Here is a 13,056-nt window from a genome sequence, read left to right on the forward strand (position 1 = left end):
ACAGTTAGATCATTGGTGTATTTACATGGCACCAGGATAAACATACAAGGCCAAGTTCTAGTCTGAGTATGTCAGCTTTACACTGGTATAATCAGGGTTTAAAGTTGGTGGGGGAGAAACACAGCTTCACCTCCTATCTCTGACTTAGGTAAGCAGCATGGATGCTCCTTGCCTATGCTATGCCATCTGGCCCTACCAACTCCAGCTGGCCCCTGCTCAGCCTGGCTCTTGCAGGAGCAGTGCTTCCAGGGACCTCCCCAACTATCAATTCCTCCAGACTCCACCCTCAGTGGAGCAGGGGCAATAGCAGAAGATAATAATATGGCTGCAGGCTGAATTCATTTCCACTTATGTCCCCCATGAGTTTTAGGGAGAGAATCTGGAGGAGACAAAGCAGCTTCTGTTGCTCACCCCCTCCAACTTCATGGAGCTGCATGGGATGGAGGTTCAAAGGGGCTGTGTGACATGACGGTTGGACCAGGCCAGAGGAAAGGAACCCCTCCCTTCACCTGCAAGTGCAGACTTTCCTCCACATATAGACTTAGAGAGGACCTAGGGGTCCTCAGTTTTTATTTAGTCCCCCTTCAGGCAAAGTTCCCTCATGGTTTAAGTAGGAGTTGCCTGGGTAAAAACCTCAAGATTTGGCCTGGCCTCAGTCATTTTGAAAAGTGTTTCAGTCAGGATAATTTGTGCATTTGAACTACAAATGATGTCTCTTTATCTTTATAAGGACACCATTGGCAAAAAATCCTTTTACACACGAGATCAATGGGAGTCAATGAAAGAAAGAACCAAGGAATTAGCTGTTTAATTTTTAAAATGAAATTGTTGCAACACTCAGATCATGGACCATCGGGGCCTTAAGGACACTCATTCACCCCAAACTTCCATTTTAGTAAAATGTTCAGTGTGATTTAGTTAGTAAAAGAAACTAGCTACTACATTGTGATAAATAGCAAATGTCCCTTTCATTATTCTAACGCTTAATATTTTTTCCACAGAGTTTTTTAATGAGTTGGATGCATTGATGGGACCTGTCACCCTACACAGCAGTATGGAGCATTTAGTTCAGTACACTCAACAAGGACTTCACTGGGTACGGAATAGTGCTCACGCAAAAGACTGTGTGCCATTCAAATGAACTGCATAATCTCCCATGGACGATTCAGTTATTCTGGACACTGTGCTACAGAAATAATCAACCATAGCATCCAAACAAAGGTGAATATTTCTTCAACATTGAACAACATTTTTCAGAGTGTAGACATATATCTGTGTCTGTATAATATGCAGCTATGTCTCTCCAGAATGCATTGTTCCATAGCAATCTCCAAACATTGTCATACTCTAGACAGAACTGACCACAGATGTCTTAATACACACACACATTTCTTATACCTGTGCTTAGAAAAACTCAGAAACCAAAATCTCATGAGTTAATTGAACCAAGTGCAATAAACACAATGGCTCCCAGTCAGGAATGCACTTAAGTGTGTGCTTAACTTTAAGCATGTGCTTAAATGCAATTGACTTCAGTAGAACTTAAACATGCACTTAAGTGCTTTCCTGAATTAGGGACAATGAGAGTCTGACTGGCCGTTTGGATGCTCCATAGAACTTTCAGTGTTCTTATTTCCCTCTTATTTCCTGATTGGGATGTATGGCTGAATTGTGTAGACTGAAAAAATATGGAGCAAGAAAGCATTAACTTTTGTGCAATAAGTTTCAACAGCTTGCATTCGTTTCTTTATTTCTCGGCTTTTGAAATTACCTGACCTCTTGTTCAGCCTCCTTATGCACTATAATGAACATTATCGAGGAAACAGCCTGAAAAATGGGTGTATTGATAACAAGAAACTAGAAGAGATTCTGGAAAATTGTGTACTGTCATTACAGGCAAGAAGATAACACAAAAATACTGCAAACTGCAACCCAGCTAGCAAAGAAAGTCCATTTATTGCATGTGCACACACATACACACACATCGATGACATTTGTTTGCTGTGTGCAGTGAGGCTTCACCTTGCTGGCTCTGGTTTTGATGTCTTTTCCATCTTAAAGTAGCTTACTTGCAGTTTCTTCTAGTCTATATCATGCCATTACATGAAATTCTCTTTATCTTGGAAAGCTGGGTTTGCTGCTCACCAGACTAAGCACTGTTTCCTATCATAATCCTCTCACTCGTCATGCATAATCCTCCACTAGGCTTTAATGTTTCTTGATTTATGGGGTGTTTTCAGCTCTTGTTGACAGGCTGTGTTTTTTGTGCCAAGGGAATTTATCCCAAAGTAATTGCAATTAATTTGGATCAGCTGAGGCCATGGCCAGTTCATAACTAATGTGTTGTGTGCATTTAGTGGATTTTTGTTCTTGGTTAATTTCATTTTCACTTCTCTGGAAACATTTGATTGTTTTCATCTGAAATGTAATTTTATTGGTTATTTTGCACCCAGCCCTCTAGCCTTTACTCATGCGAGTAGCTACATTAACTTCAGTTGCATTGCTCAAGTAAGAGTCAATGAATGGCCATCTTCATTGCTACCTTCTAGTCAGCTTTATCTCAATATTAGTGTGATGCTGGTGCAAAAATATCTGCCAGTAAAAGTTACATATCAACATGTCTGATGAGTTGCATTAGAAACCACACATCAAATAATTTAGCCAGAGGCAGATTAAAGTTTCCTGGGGCCCTGGGCCAGAGCAAGTGGGGGGCCACATCTCACCCCTTCCACCTGTGGGCCCACCTCCATTCTGCCCCCTCCATATGTGACCCCACCCCTTTATGACCCTTCCCTCCCTCCCCTGCCAGTCCACTCAGGGTCTCCCCATTGCACTCCCCCACACTGTGGCCCCAAGACTTGAGACACTCTGGCCACAGCAGGGAGTGAGAGCTTCCCCAGCCCTGAGGCCAGAGCAGGTAGCGAGAGCTCCTCCAGTCCTGGGACCGCAGCAGGACTTCCCCTGCCACCCCCCGGCTTCTGCCGGGAATGGGATCAGGGGGCGCTGGGGGCTTCTCTGTGGCCAGCCGGCCTCTGCCAAGATTGAGGGGCACTGGGGGCTTCCTTCGCCAGAGCACCTGCCCGGCACTGCCACTAGGGAGTGGGGTCTGGGGTCGCAGGGGGTTTCCTCTGCTGCCGCGCCCAGCGCGGCTGCTGGGGAATGGGGATGCTTCCCTCGCCCCTGCCCTGTCCGCCTGGCGCTGCTGCCTGGAAGTGGGGTCGGGGCGCGGGGGCTTTCCGCCACTGAATTTAGTTTGTTACCACATTAAAAGATTTGCGGTAAGACAATGGGTATGTCTACACCGCCGCTGCAGGTGTCATGTCCAGTGTGGGTAGATGTGCACGCACTAGCTTCTATCAACGTAGCAGTATAGCTGCAGAATGGGAGGCAGCAACCCCATCCGAGACCCTAGGTAAATACTCTGGCAGCTAGCCCACACTGCCACGGCTACACTGCTCTTTTGGGTGTACGAGCTCCACCAAGGCTAGTGCATGTACATCTATCTGAGCTGGAAATTACCTCCTGCTGCAGTGCAGACATACTCAATGTCATGTCATCAGATTTCACTTTGTTGCATGTTGCAGAAAAAATACGAATCATTCAGTTACAGTTGTTGGAATGTAACTTGGTCAGTGCCTAGCTGATTATTACCTGCCTGATGTCTGGTTGGGAAAGTCGGCCAGTGATTTCCTAGATGAGGAAGTGATTTAAATCCTTTTAATACCGTGAGTAATTTGGTTCTGTTAGGATAGCAATGTGGGAGTTTCTGTCAAACCAGAGAAGTGGGATGCCTGTTAAATTTGCTTCTGCTTTCTTGGTGGTTGCTTTATCATTTGTCTTCAGATGTGGGGTTTGGGTTTGGGGGTTTTTTGGTATTTCGGAATTCTTATCACTATTTTATGCCAGTTAAATTAGAAGCAACATATATTCCTTGCCTTACACAGATTTTAACTTGGCATTGGAGTTTCAAGTAAGGAACTTTGAATCACATCTCTTGTGCTGCGACTGGGGATAAATTTTATTAATTATGAGCTCTTTTGGAACTTGTTTGGCTGCAATGTGTATAGCAATTTCACAGAAATTCAGGAAGAGTTAATGTCCTCTTATTGTAACATGTTTCCTGACTACTAAGGAAACATGTAGATTTGTGCACTTTCTTTTAAGCTGTTTTTATGCTGAATCATTCCAGCTAAAATACCCATCAAGTGCCACGGAAATGGTACATTGATTGTAAGTTTTGTGCTGGAATCACTGACATTGAACTCGTGTAAACAGAAGAAACTCCACTGAAGTCAATAGAGCTGCGCCCATATAGCCCAACAGAGAATTAGGCCTCCTGTCCACAATGTTCCTTACAGGTGGGCATTTTGATGAGGTTAGAGCATGCAGTTCAACCACAGGCACGTTGCTTTTGTACAGGTTGCTTTTGGTCACGATTGCTGCTCTTCAAACAACTACAGGTGGGTACGGCATGATAACCAAAGACACTTCGTCTCATTCCTTTGGGGCCTGATCCTGAAAAGGGCTGTGTGGCGTCGGGCCCTGACCCAGCAAAGCTCTTATAGATTCATAGATATTTAGGTCAGAAGGGACCATTATGATCATCTAGTCTGACCACCTGCACAACACAGGCCACAGAATCTCACCCATCCACTCCTGCGAAAAACCTCTCACCTATGTCTGAGCTACTGACATCCTCAAATCATGGTTTAAAGACTTCAAGGAGCAGAGAATCCTCCAGTATGCACTCTTAAGTCTAAGCATCCCTTTAAGTATATAAGTAGTCCCAGGCATTTCAGTGTCAGCTGAGGGTTCTCAGCACGCTGCAGGATCAGACCCTTAGAGACGGCCCTTACTTTGCTTGCCACTTGCAAAGGCACGTCTTGTTTGTTTTAATTCATTGTTTCAAGTCCCCTGAGAATGATAAAGGCTCCCTTCTCTTGCATTAGAGATTCCATCTCAATATTTCAGAGGTGAAGATGTCAACCTGTACAAATCCAGCTCAAAAGCAAAATTATGCCTGGAGGGAGAGGTTTGGTATAAAACAGAAACTTCTGAATGTGACAGACAGCTAGTCTACCAGCTGACGAGTACATGCAGGCATGGGAAATCAACTGGAATATTATCAAATAAAACGTGTGCCACAGGTAGACCCAAAGGCAATACAATTTGGTTTTTTGCATTAAAAATGCCCTGAGATACTCTGAGATGTTCACAAACACCAAGTCAATGAGATATTCAGACACACTTTGGCCTTGATCCTGTAAGATGTGCAGCAGGGAGTGCAAGGGTGAGTGGAGGATATGTATAGGTTCAAGTATGGTTGACCACTGAGCAAAGGCATCTATATTGTATGGCGGTAAATCCCAAGCCCCTTCCACAGCCCTTTCTTTATTCTAAATCTCACAGGGTTTAACAGGAAGGGGTGTAGGCAGATGTTGGGCATGTGAGGAGACATGGTACTCAGTGTAGGCCCAGATCCTCCAAGGTATTTAGGCACCTAACTCCCATTTATTTCAATGGGAGTTAAGTGCCTAGTATCTTGGAGGATCTTGGCCGTATCCCTCAGCATGCAACACTGGTGCTTAGTTATGTGCTCCTTGTCTGAGCTTTACTTCTGCTACTGGGAGTAACTTGGCAGCCTGGAAAGCAGTATTCTCATCAATGCAGAATCAGATTCCCTGCTCTCCTGGTACTGCTCATCACTTTTTACCTTTACTTCCACACGCAGCAGTCTTCCCCTACACTGTGAAGGATCAAGCCCTCAGTGTACGTATGCATACATATCTATACACTCTATAGCTAAACCATGAAAAAGTTCAGTCAGCACAAAGGATATTACTAGTGCCTCCCATTGATCATTGAGTACCTGTCACTGAATGGTCATATCACCTCAGAAGAGCAGTAATTGTTATCAAGGTAAAGTGTGCAGCTAATTAATTTGTAACACTCTCACCTTGGGAATGGTGCAGTCGTATATCTTTCATAATGCCAATTTTCACCCATTTTTCACAGCTCTGATACAAATCTGCATAACTAAAATGCCAGGATATTTTTTTTAAAAAGAAGACATACACTTAGACCTGGCTAATCTGTGCTTAAAGTCTCTTGAGTAGATAAACTACTAGACACCAGTCTTAATGCCTATACAGTGTATACTATTGAGTGACTTAGTCGCAATGTTTAATCCAAATGAAATTGGAATTTGCAAACTGACTTAGATTAACTACATCTGCCACGGCTAGGTTGCAGATGTGACATTAAGTGATTATGGTTTTAAACAAAAGAGGTTGAATTTTATGTAAAGAATAGTGACTGAATTCCTTAATCTTTTTAAAAGATTTTTAAAAGAACATCTTGTCAAAATTATGTGTTTTTTAACTTTCCTAAAATTTCTGGAGGGTCGCTGGTTCTCGGTCAAAGCTGTATTAATGACATTTCCCTTCTACAGTATGTCCGGTCTTTGCATAATCCACTTAATACGTCAAAAAGAAATGTTTCTTTTTTATAATGATTGCAGCACTCCCCTCTCCCAGTTCAGTGGAAAACCCTCAGACTAAAGAATAAAATCTCCTTGCACGTTGCTGGCACCATACACTTAACAATGACTGAATGAATTTGTTACAGTGATGATAGAAGTATGGCTGGCACAGATCTAAAATGTCTTTCCTTTTGATAACTTTTTGTAAAGATTTACACCATGTACTCAAACTGATTCCTTATTCAGATGGAGAGAATTACCTGACTTGCATCCTATAAATATGTTCCAGCTCAGAGCACGATCAGAATCATTATTATTACACGACTTGGTACACTGGTTATGCGCTAAAGAGTGGGAACATGCATAGCAATGGGTGAGCCCCATCTGAATCCATTCGGAAAAGCATCTGGATGTTTATTTGAAGCTGATCTAAACATATGAACCTCTTTGCTTTGGTCAGGAAAGCTACCTGGAAAGCTGGTGAGAACACAAGATTCTCAGAGTAAAATCCTGGCTTCACTGAGTACAGCTACACAGCAAAAAAAAAAAAAAAAAAAAAAACCCCACAGCTGCAAGTCTCAGAGTCCGGGTCAACTGACTCAGGCTCACGGGGCTCATGTTATGGGGCAGTGTAAACATTTTGGCTCAGTCTGGAGCCTGGGCTCTGGGTCCCTCCCCCCGTACCGGGTGGGGGAGGACCACTGCTGTGTAGACGTATCCAGTGAAGTCTAGGGCAAAACTTCAATTTCTTTCAAAAGAGCCAGGATTTCACACTTGATATTTTTTAGTTACCTTGTAATAAACTGTTTTCAAGATCATTTAAAGTTCTTGGGAAAGTCACTTAGATCCCTATTTCCCCAGACACCGGGATAATCCACCTGAGATCTGAAACTCCCCACTGTTTCTACACAATATTCTCTCAAGAAAGCATTATTCGTCCACCAGGAAGGAGTCAGGTATCTCTCCACCCCCTTCACCTGGGGATATCAAATATCTCCCAAATCACCCCCTTGCCTCCACTCTGCCATCTGACCCAAGCAGCTGCTTCTAAACCCTGGATGATCCCATGTTTCCAGGGGCTTTCCCTACTGCAACTGACCCAAAACCCATCCCTAAAGGGGGGGTTCACAGCCCAGAGGGGAAAGCAATGCAAGTAACCATGGATTTCATTAACTTACACAGCTTTTCCCCACAGGGCATTTCCTCCAAGGGCACAAGCTCCTTTCTGGGCAGGTGCACAGAGGGGGGCAAAGTGCTGCCCTTTCCCTATGTGTAAAATAGGGGTGCTAATAATTTATTCATGTTTTGTAAAGCACTTTGCAATCCTCAGCTGGAAGGTGCTATAGAAGTGCTAAAAATCACTGTAAAATGTTAAGTCATGTGAGTGAATTTCACTCCTGGGCAAGGGGCCAATCCAAGGCCTTTGCATCACTTAAACCCCAAAATAGGAATCCTTAAAGCTCTTAAAATAGGGCTGCAGTGGTGCATAGGCCTTGTGTGGGGCCTTTGCATGGGGTGAATTACACCCTATATAAAAATGCCGAGTATTATTAGTATTACTTGCTAGTTTCATTTGGATCAGAAATAGCATGAAGACAGCCCTTCTTGAAGTATTTATGTTTTGATCTTAGTAGAAACCAGGCCATACCAACTCACACACAAATGTAAATAGGACAAAAAAAGGTTAACCAAACTATCTGTTCCTCCAAAGAGTTCAAATGGACTTTGAATTTCTCTGCGCCAGTTTGTCCTTCCCCGAAATAAATATTTTTTTCAGAACTTACTGTCTTTAACCAACAGCATCATAAATGTTCAAATTATTTGTTTTCCCCAATCCCCAGATTCATAGCCTAAATGTTGTCTTTCACAGTGGCGCATTGCAGAATGGACTAATCTCTTTATTTGGCATAAGAAGAATTATGTAACTCTCACAAAATATTTCCATCTGTCCATGAGTCATCTGTAGTTAATTGGCATGGCAAGTCAATTAGGGAGACATTTTCAGCATAATGCACAGGGAGTTAGACTCCCAACTCCCATTAACATTAATAGGAATGCCAGGGTTAAATGCCCAGGCTCCACGTTACCAATTTCCCTCTAAAGGTCAATAGCAAAACACTTTGATTCTGAAGAATGACTACCAGTCAGATCAGCAATGGACTCACTATTACTGCTCAAACCTCAGTAAGCAGGGGAGGTTATAAACTGATGTGTCTCTATAGCTCTGCATATTATTTGGGTCACACTAAATAATCCCACCATATTAGTCTTTCTTTTCTTAGCAACATCAGTTTTCATAGCTTCCCCTAAGGTGGCTCCATTCTACCTGCAACTCTGGTCTCATTACCCCAAGAGACCTTTGAAAGAAAACCTTTCACACAGGAGGAAGTTAGCAAGAGGTTCAATTTACCCAAATAAATATAATTTGGCTAGTAATTTTCTACTCTTTTCTCTTCTCTGTTATTGAAAGTATTTGTGTTTTTAATAAGGACTTTTCCCCCATTGCCCAGATTCTTAGACCTGCCTATATCCTGTTACAAAACGAGTAGATTTTCAATCTGCACAAAGCGCTGGCTGATGACACGGGGGCTTCCAGCTCCTCCCTAAAAACATACCCCAATGAGTTAATTCATTCTATTGACCTCCCCCCGGCCGCCCATCAGTTCATTTTGCCTCCGCTCAGCCCCACATCTTCCCTCCTCCCAGCGCACCTCCTTCACTCTGGAGGTTTTCTTTACACTTCCCAGGCCTGGGGCTACAGGGATAAGGAGAAGAAAAGGGGAGGAGCCAACATATTATCCACCAGAAGAGAAGGGGGAGGAGGGAGCAGAGCCCCTCTGAGTCGCTGGACTCTTTCTCTTCCCTTCTCCTTCTCAGCCCCATTGTATCACCTTTTCCCTCCAGCCCTAACAAAAAACTTCTGTCTCCTAAGGGGAAAGGGAGAGGTCCGCTTGCCACATGCAGCAGCTCTGATTGGCTGCCCCATTCCAGGAGGCAGAATGGGAAATGCTGAAGGAAGGGTTCCCTGCAGTGCTGTAGAAGAGACTGAAAAGTCTCAGAATTGGCAAGTCTGGATACTCCATGTGACACTCCAGGCACTGTAGGCAGGAAGATTGCGGTGATACCTCCTAGGCCTAACACACATGCATTGGCTTACATTGTGTCATGATTTTTTTCTTAATGGGCCTTGCTGTTTTATGAATTTGCACAAAGATCACTGGGATTTGCCAGTGTCCTGTCTGTGCAGGGACTTATTATTTTAGGTCTTAGATGTCACACATTTAGCATCATGAATTTTCAGCAGGATCAAATAGAAAGAAAGAGAGGAATGGGAGTCCTAGTTTAAATACAAAGGGACTTATTATGTATATGCTGTGATTGAGGAACTGCCATAGACGTCAATACATGTCCTATGTGGCAGAATGAGATTCAGCTAACTTTGCGAATTTTGGGAACTAGCAACAATGTTAAGAAAAATTGCAGAAAAACATATAAAAAGTACATTTTTGCTTGATGAGCTCAAGGGTGCTCTCAAATGTATTTGACCAGCAGTTCTCAAACTTCATTGCACCACGACTCCCTTCTGACAACAAAAATTACTGCATGACCCTAGGAGGGGCGACTGAAGCCTGAGCCTGCCCAAGTCCCGGTGCCCTAGGCTGGGGGAGCCAAAGCTGAAGCCCAAGGGCATCAGCCCTAAGTGGGGAGCCTATAACCTGAGCCTCGCTGCTGGGCAGTGGGGTTCAGGCTTAGGCTTTGGCCTTGGCAAATCTAACACCAGCCCTGGTGGCCCCATTAAAATGGGGTTACGACCCACTTTGGGATCCCAACCCACAGTTTGAGAACTGCTGTATTAGACATAGGCCAGCTTTGGTATAAGTGGGCACAAATCCAATAAGATCAGTCGTTACACCAGGGCTGAATGGGAGCTTCGATGCCATTAAGGTTACTGTGTTTTGCAGTGTAGCAATGTAGGGTCTAGTGCACTAATCCTTCATACAAGTACAATTTATAAACAGAAGAAGAAGCTTTTGTGTGGGCTGTGAAAGAGATTAAGTTGGCTATTTTAATCACAGGCCTGTATTATGTGAATGCTTGTAGAGTATAACTGAGAGGTACATTGCATCATTTTATGGAAATTGAGAGGCATGTCGTTGATTCATCATATGACACATGAGCACAAACCCAGATAGACAAAACTGTGAGTTCATTTGTGCTGAACAGCTGAGCATTAATAGCGGGCTGTTCACTACCCCTAGACCACATGTTGCACTCCAGTTCAAGTCGTGGAAGTTTTGTGTACAGCTCAAGGATTGAATATGGCCTTCTGATTTTAATATTTGTGAATTGATCTTTTTTATGCAGTTCCATTAGCAAATACTGGCCACACTAGATTCGTTTATAACCATTGTTGGAAAGTATGGCTGTTAAAAACATGCCAACGTCACTTACATCAGTTTTCTTCTTTTTTCTGTATTTATTATTATTATTCATTAACATCTGTATTGCAGTCGTGCCTAGGGGCTTCAGCCACATCAGGGTCCCTTTGCATTAGGCAGTGACAAAGACAGAGTAAATGACCGTCCCTACCCCCAAAGAGCCTCCATTCTGAAAAATAAGACATAACGACAGGTGTATGAGACAAACAAGCAAATGGGAGGGAGGGAGGACAGGATAACAAAAACAACAGATTGCTTTACCACAGTCTGGCTGTACGTGCAATTTTTAACAAATCTGTAGCAATAATCACAGTAGCAGTAACTTTCCTGTCTGATCGTTATGTTAACTAATGTTCATCATGGAACAAATCTGTATGCGATAGTGGCTGTCTGACCTAGTTGTACAGACTCCTGTTTTATGACTAGAATTATTTTTGTACCCAGATTCAGAGAGCGTAACTCCAGATCTCATTTATGCCAACTGTCAGCAAATTCCTGTAAATCATAATATTATTAGACTCAATATCAGTTTAGCTCTACTCCTGTCTGATTAACAGCCAAAGCAATAGTGCAGCAACTTTTGAATGGGCATTCTGGATTTAGCATTTTTTTAGTACCTACACGACATAAGTACAATCCCTCTACATGTCCCCGTATAACAGGTAATATTGTTTACACAGCTGAACAATTTAGTAAATGGGAATATTCTGTACAGTAATTTATGCTGTAAAATATGTACATATAGCCTTGTAGCATTCATGAATGGTTGGAAGTGCTTTATTTATTAGATCAGGTGGCATTTTTCCCTCATTCTAGAAGACTTAACATTATTTTTTTTCTGATAGATTAATTTTTGGCTATTTGCTTCTACATTTTGACCCAGTTATGGAAAAATTATTATTTACGGTAAATAGCTATTTTTTTAAATTTAAGTAGGAATAGTAAATTCACTGTCCATCCAAATAATATATAGCTGATTATGACTAAAAGTAAAAATCATATACTCGTATCTGTGTATTATAGTATATGCTAGAAATCATATGCCATATGTGATTAATACAAACAGCAAGAGCTTTCATCTGCTCCATTCTTCCTCTTTGAGACCAAAAACAATAAACCATTTAATCTCAAATGATTCTCAAGAGAGCCCTATTTCATTCCTTCCTCAGGCAAAGTTCTCATTAGTTTCAGTGGGAGTTTTGCCTAGTAAACATGCAACGTAGGGACCTCAAAAGAATAAATGTCTTGCTTCTGAACATTGCTTGTGCGTGGTAGTCATCCAAATTTTTTTTGAAAGAAATATAAAGTGAATACTACGTCAGTACTATCCTGTATCTCTCTCTTTCCTTGCTGTAAAAGGGAGGCACGGGGGAAGAATTAAATTCATAAACAACTGTATTTGTTCCATTTCAATGAGCAAAATACATCAGTTCCATTTCAGGTTAAAAATAAAACAAAGTTTTTCGGGATTTCAGTTGCTTTCGACTCTGTTACACAGTTAAACAAGTTCACATGTACAAAAATCATGAAATCATTGACAAGTTGTTTTACTGTTTGGAGATTTTGCTGTTTCTACAGTTCATACAAAACCCACGTAGCACAGTTTCTGGAATGGTGAAGAATCCTACTGTAATGTAACAGAATGAGCCTTAAGGATTTGTAAGAATAAGCACTTTTATATTAAAAAGTAAATATTAATTCATCAGTAAGATTACTTTTTTAATGTGACAATAAATCATGAAATCGACATCCTTCTGTCTCAATTTTGTCTCCTCTGTCTCTTTCTTACACATTTTTCAGAGTGAAAAAATCTCATGTTTTATGTTTTTTGCTTAGCAATATAATCATCTGTGTTACTGGTTAAGACTTTTGCCCTTTCCCACACTCCAAATAGGGATGAAGTCATTTGAAATCTTGGTGTAATAAAGACATTTTCAAGTGGGTCATGTTAACAAGGAACTGGGAATGGACTTACATGATCTCCCAAAGGAAAAAAATACTTTGAAATGAGGCTATGTGTTTTTGGAAATGGGGATGGGAGATTGGATGATTGACCCTTGGTTTGTTTTTGGAGTGAGGAACGTGGTGAACAAATAATCAGTCTCAAGTTTTTATAAAATTACATTTCATTTAGAT

The 13,056-nt window shown here is 42.0% G+C and overlaps 1 protein-coding gene across 3 annotated transcripts in view; it reads left to right on the forward strand.

The window, feature by feature from the left end:
- AFF3 (ALF transcription elongation factor 3) overlaps positions 1–11,730 on the forward strand; it is a 478,017-nt gene extending 466,287 nt beyond the window's left edge. For all 3 annotated transcript variants that reach the window (XM_084641601.1, XM_084641602.1, XM_084641603.1), the window contains one exon: positions 1,002–11,730. In XM_084641601.1, the coding sequence (XP_084497727.1) occupies positions 1,002–1,141 (140 nt within the window). In that variant the 3' untranslated portion in view covers positions 1,142–11,730. The remainder of the gene's footprint in view (positions 1–1,001) is intronic.
- The last annotated feature ends 1,326 nt before the right edge of the window (positions 11,731–13,056 follow it).

The sequence above is a fragment of the Lepidochelys olivacea genome, assembly GCF_965140295.1.
Source record: "Lepidochelys olivacea isolate rLepOli2 genome assembly, chromosome: 1".
NCBI lineage: Eukaryota > Metazoa > Chordata > Testudines > Cheloniidae > Lepidochelys > Lepidochelys olivacea.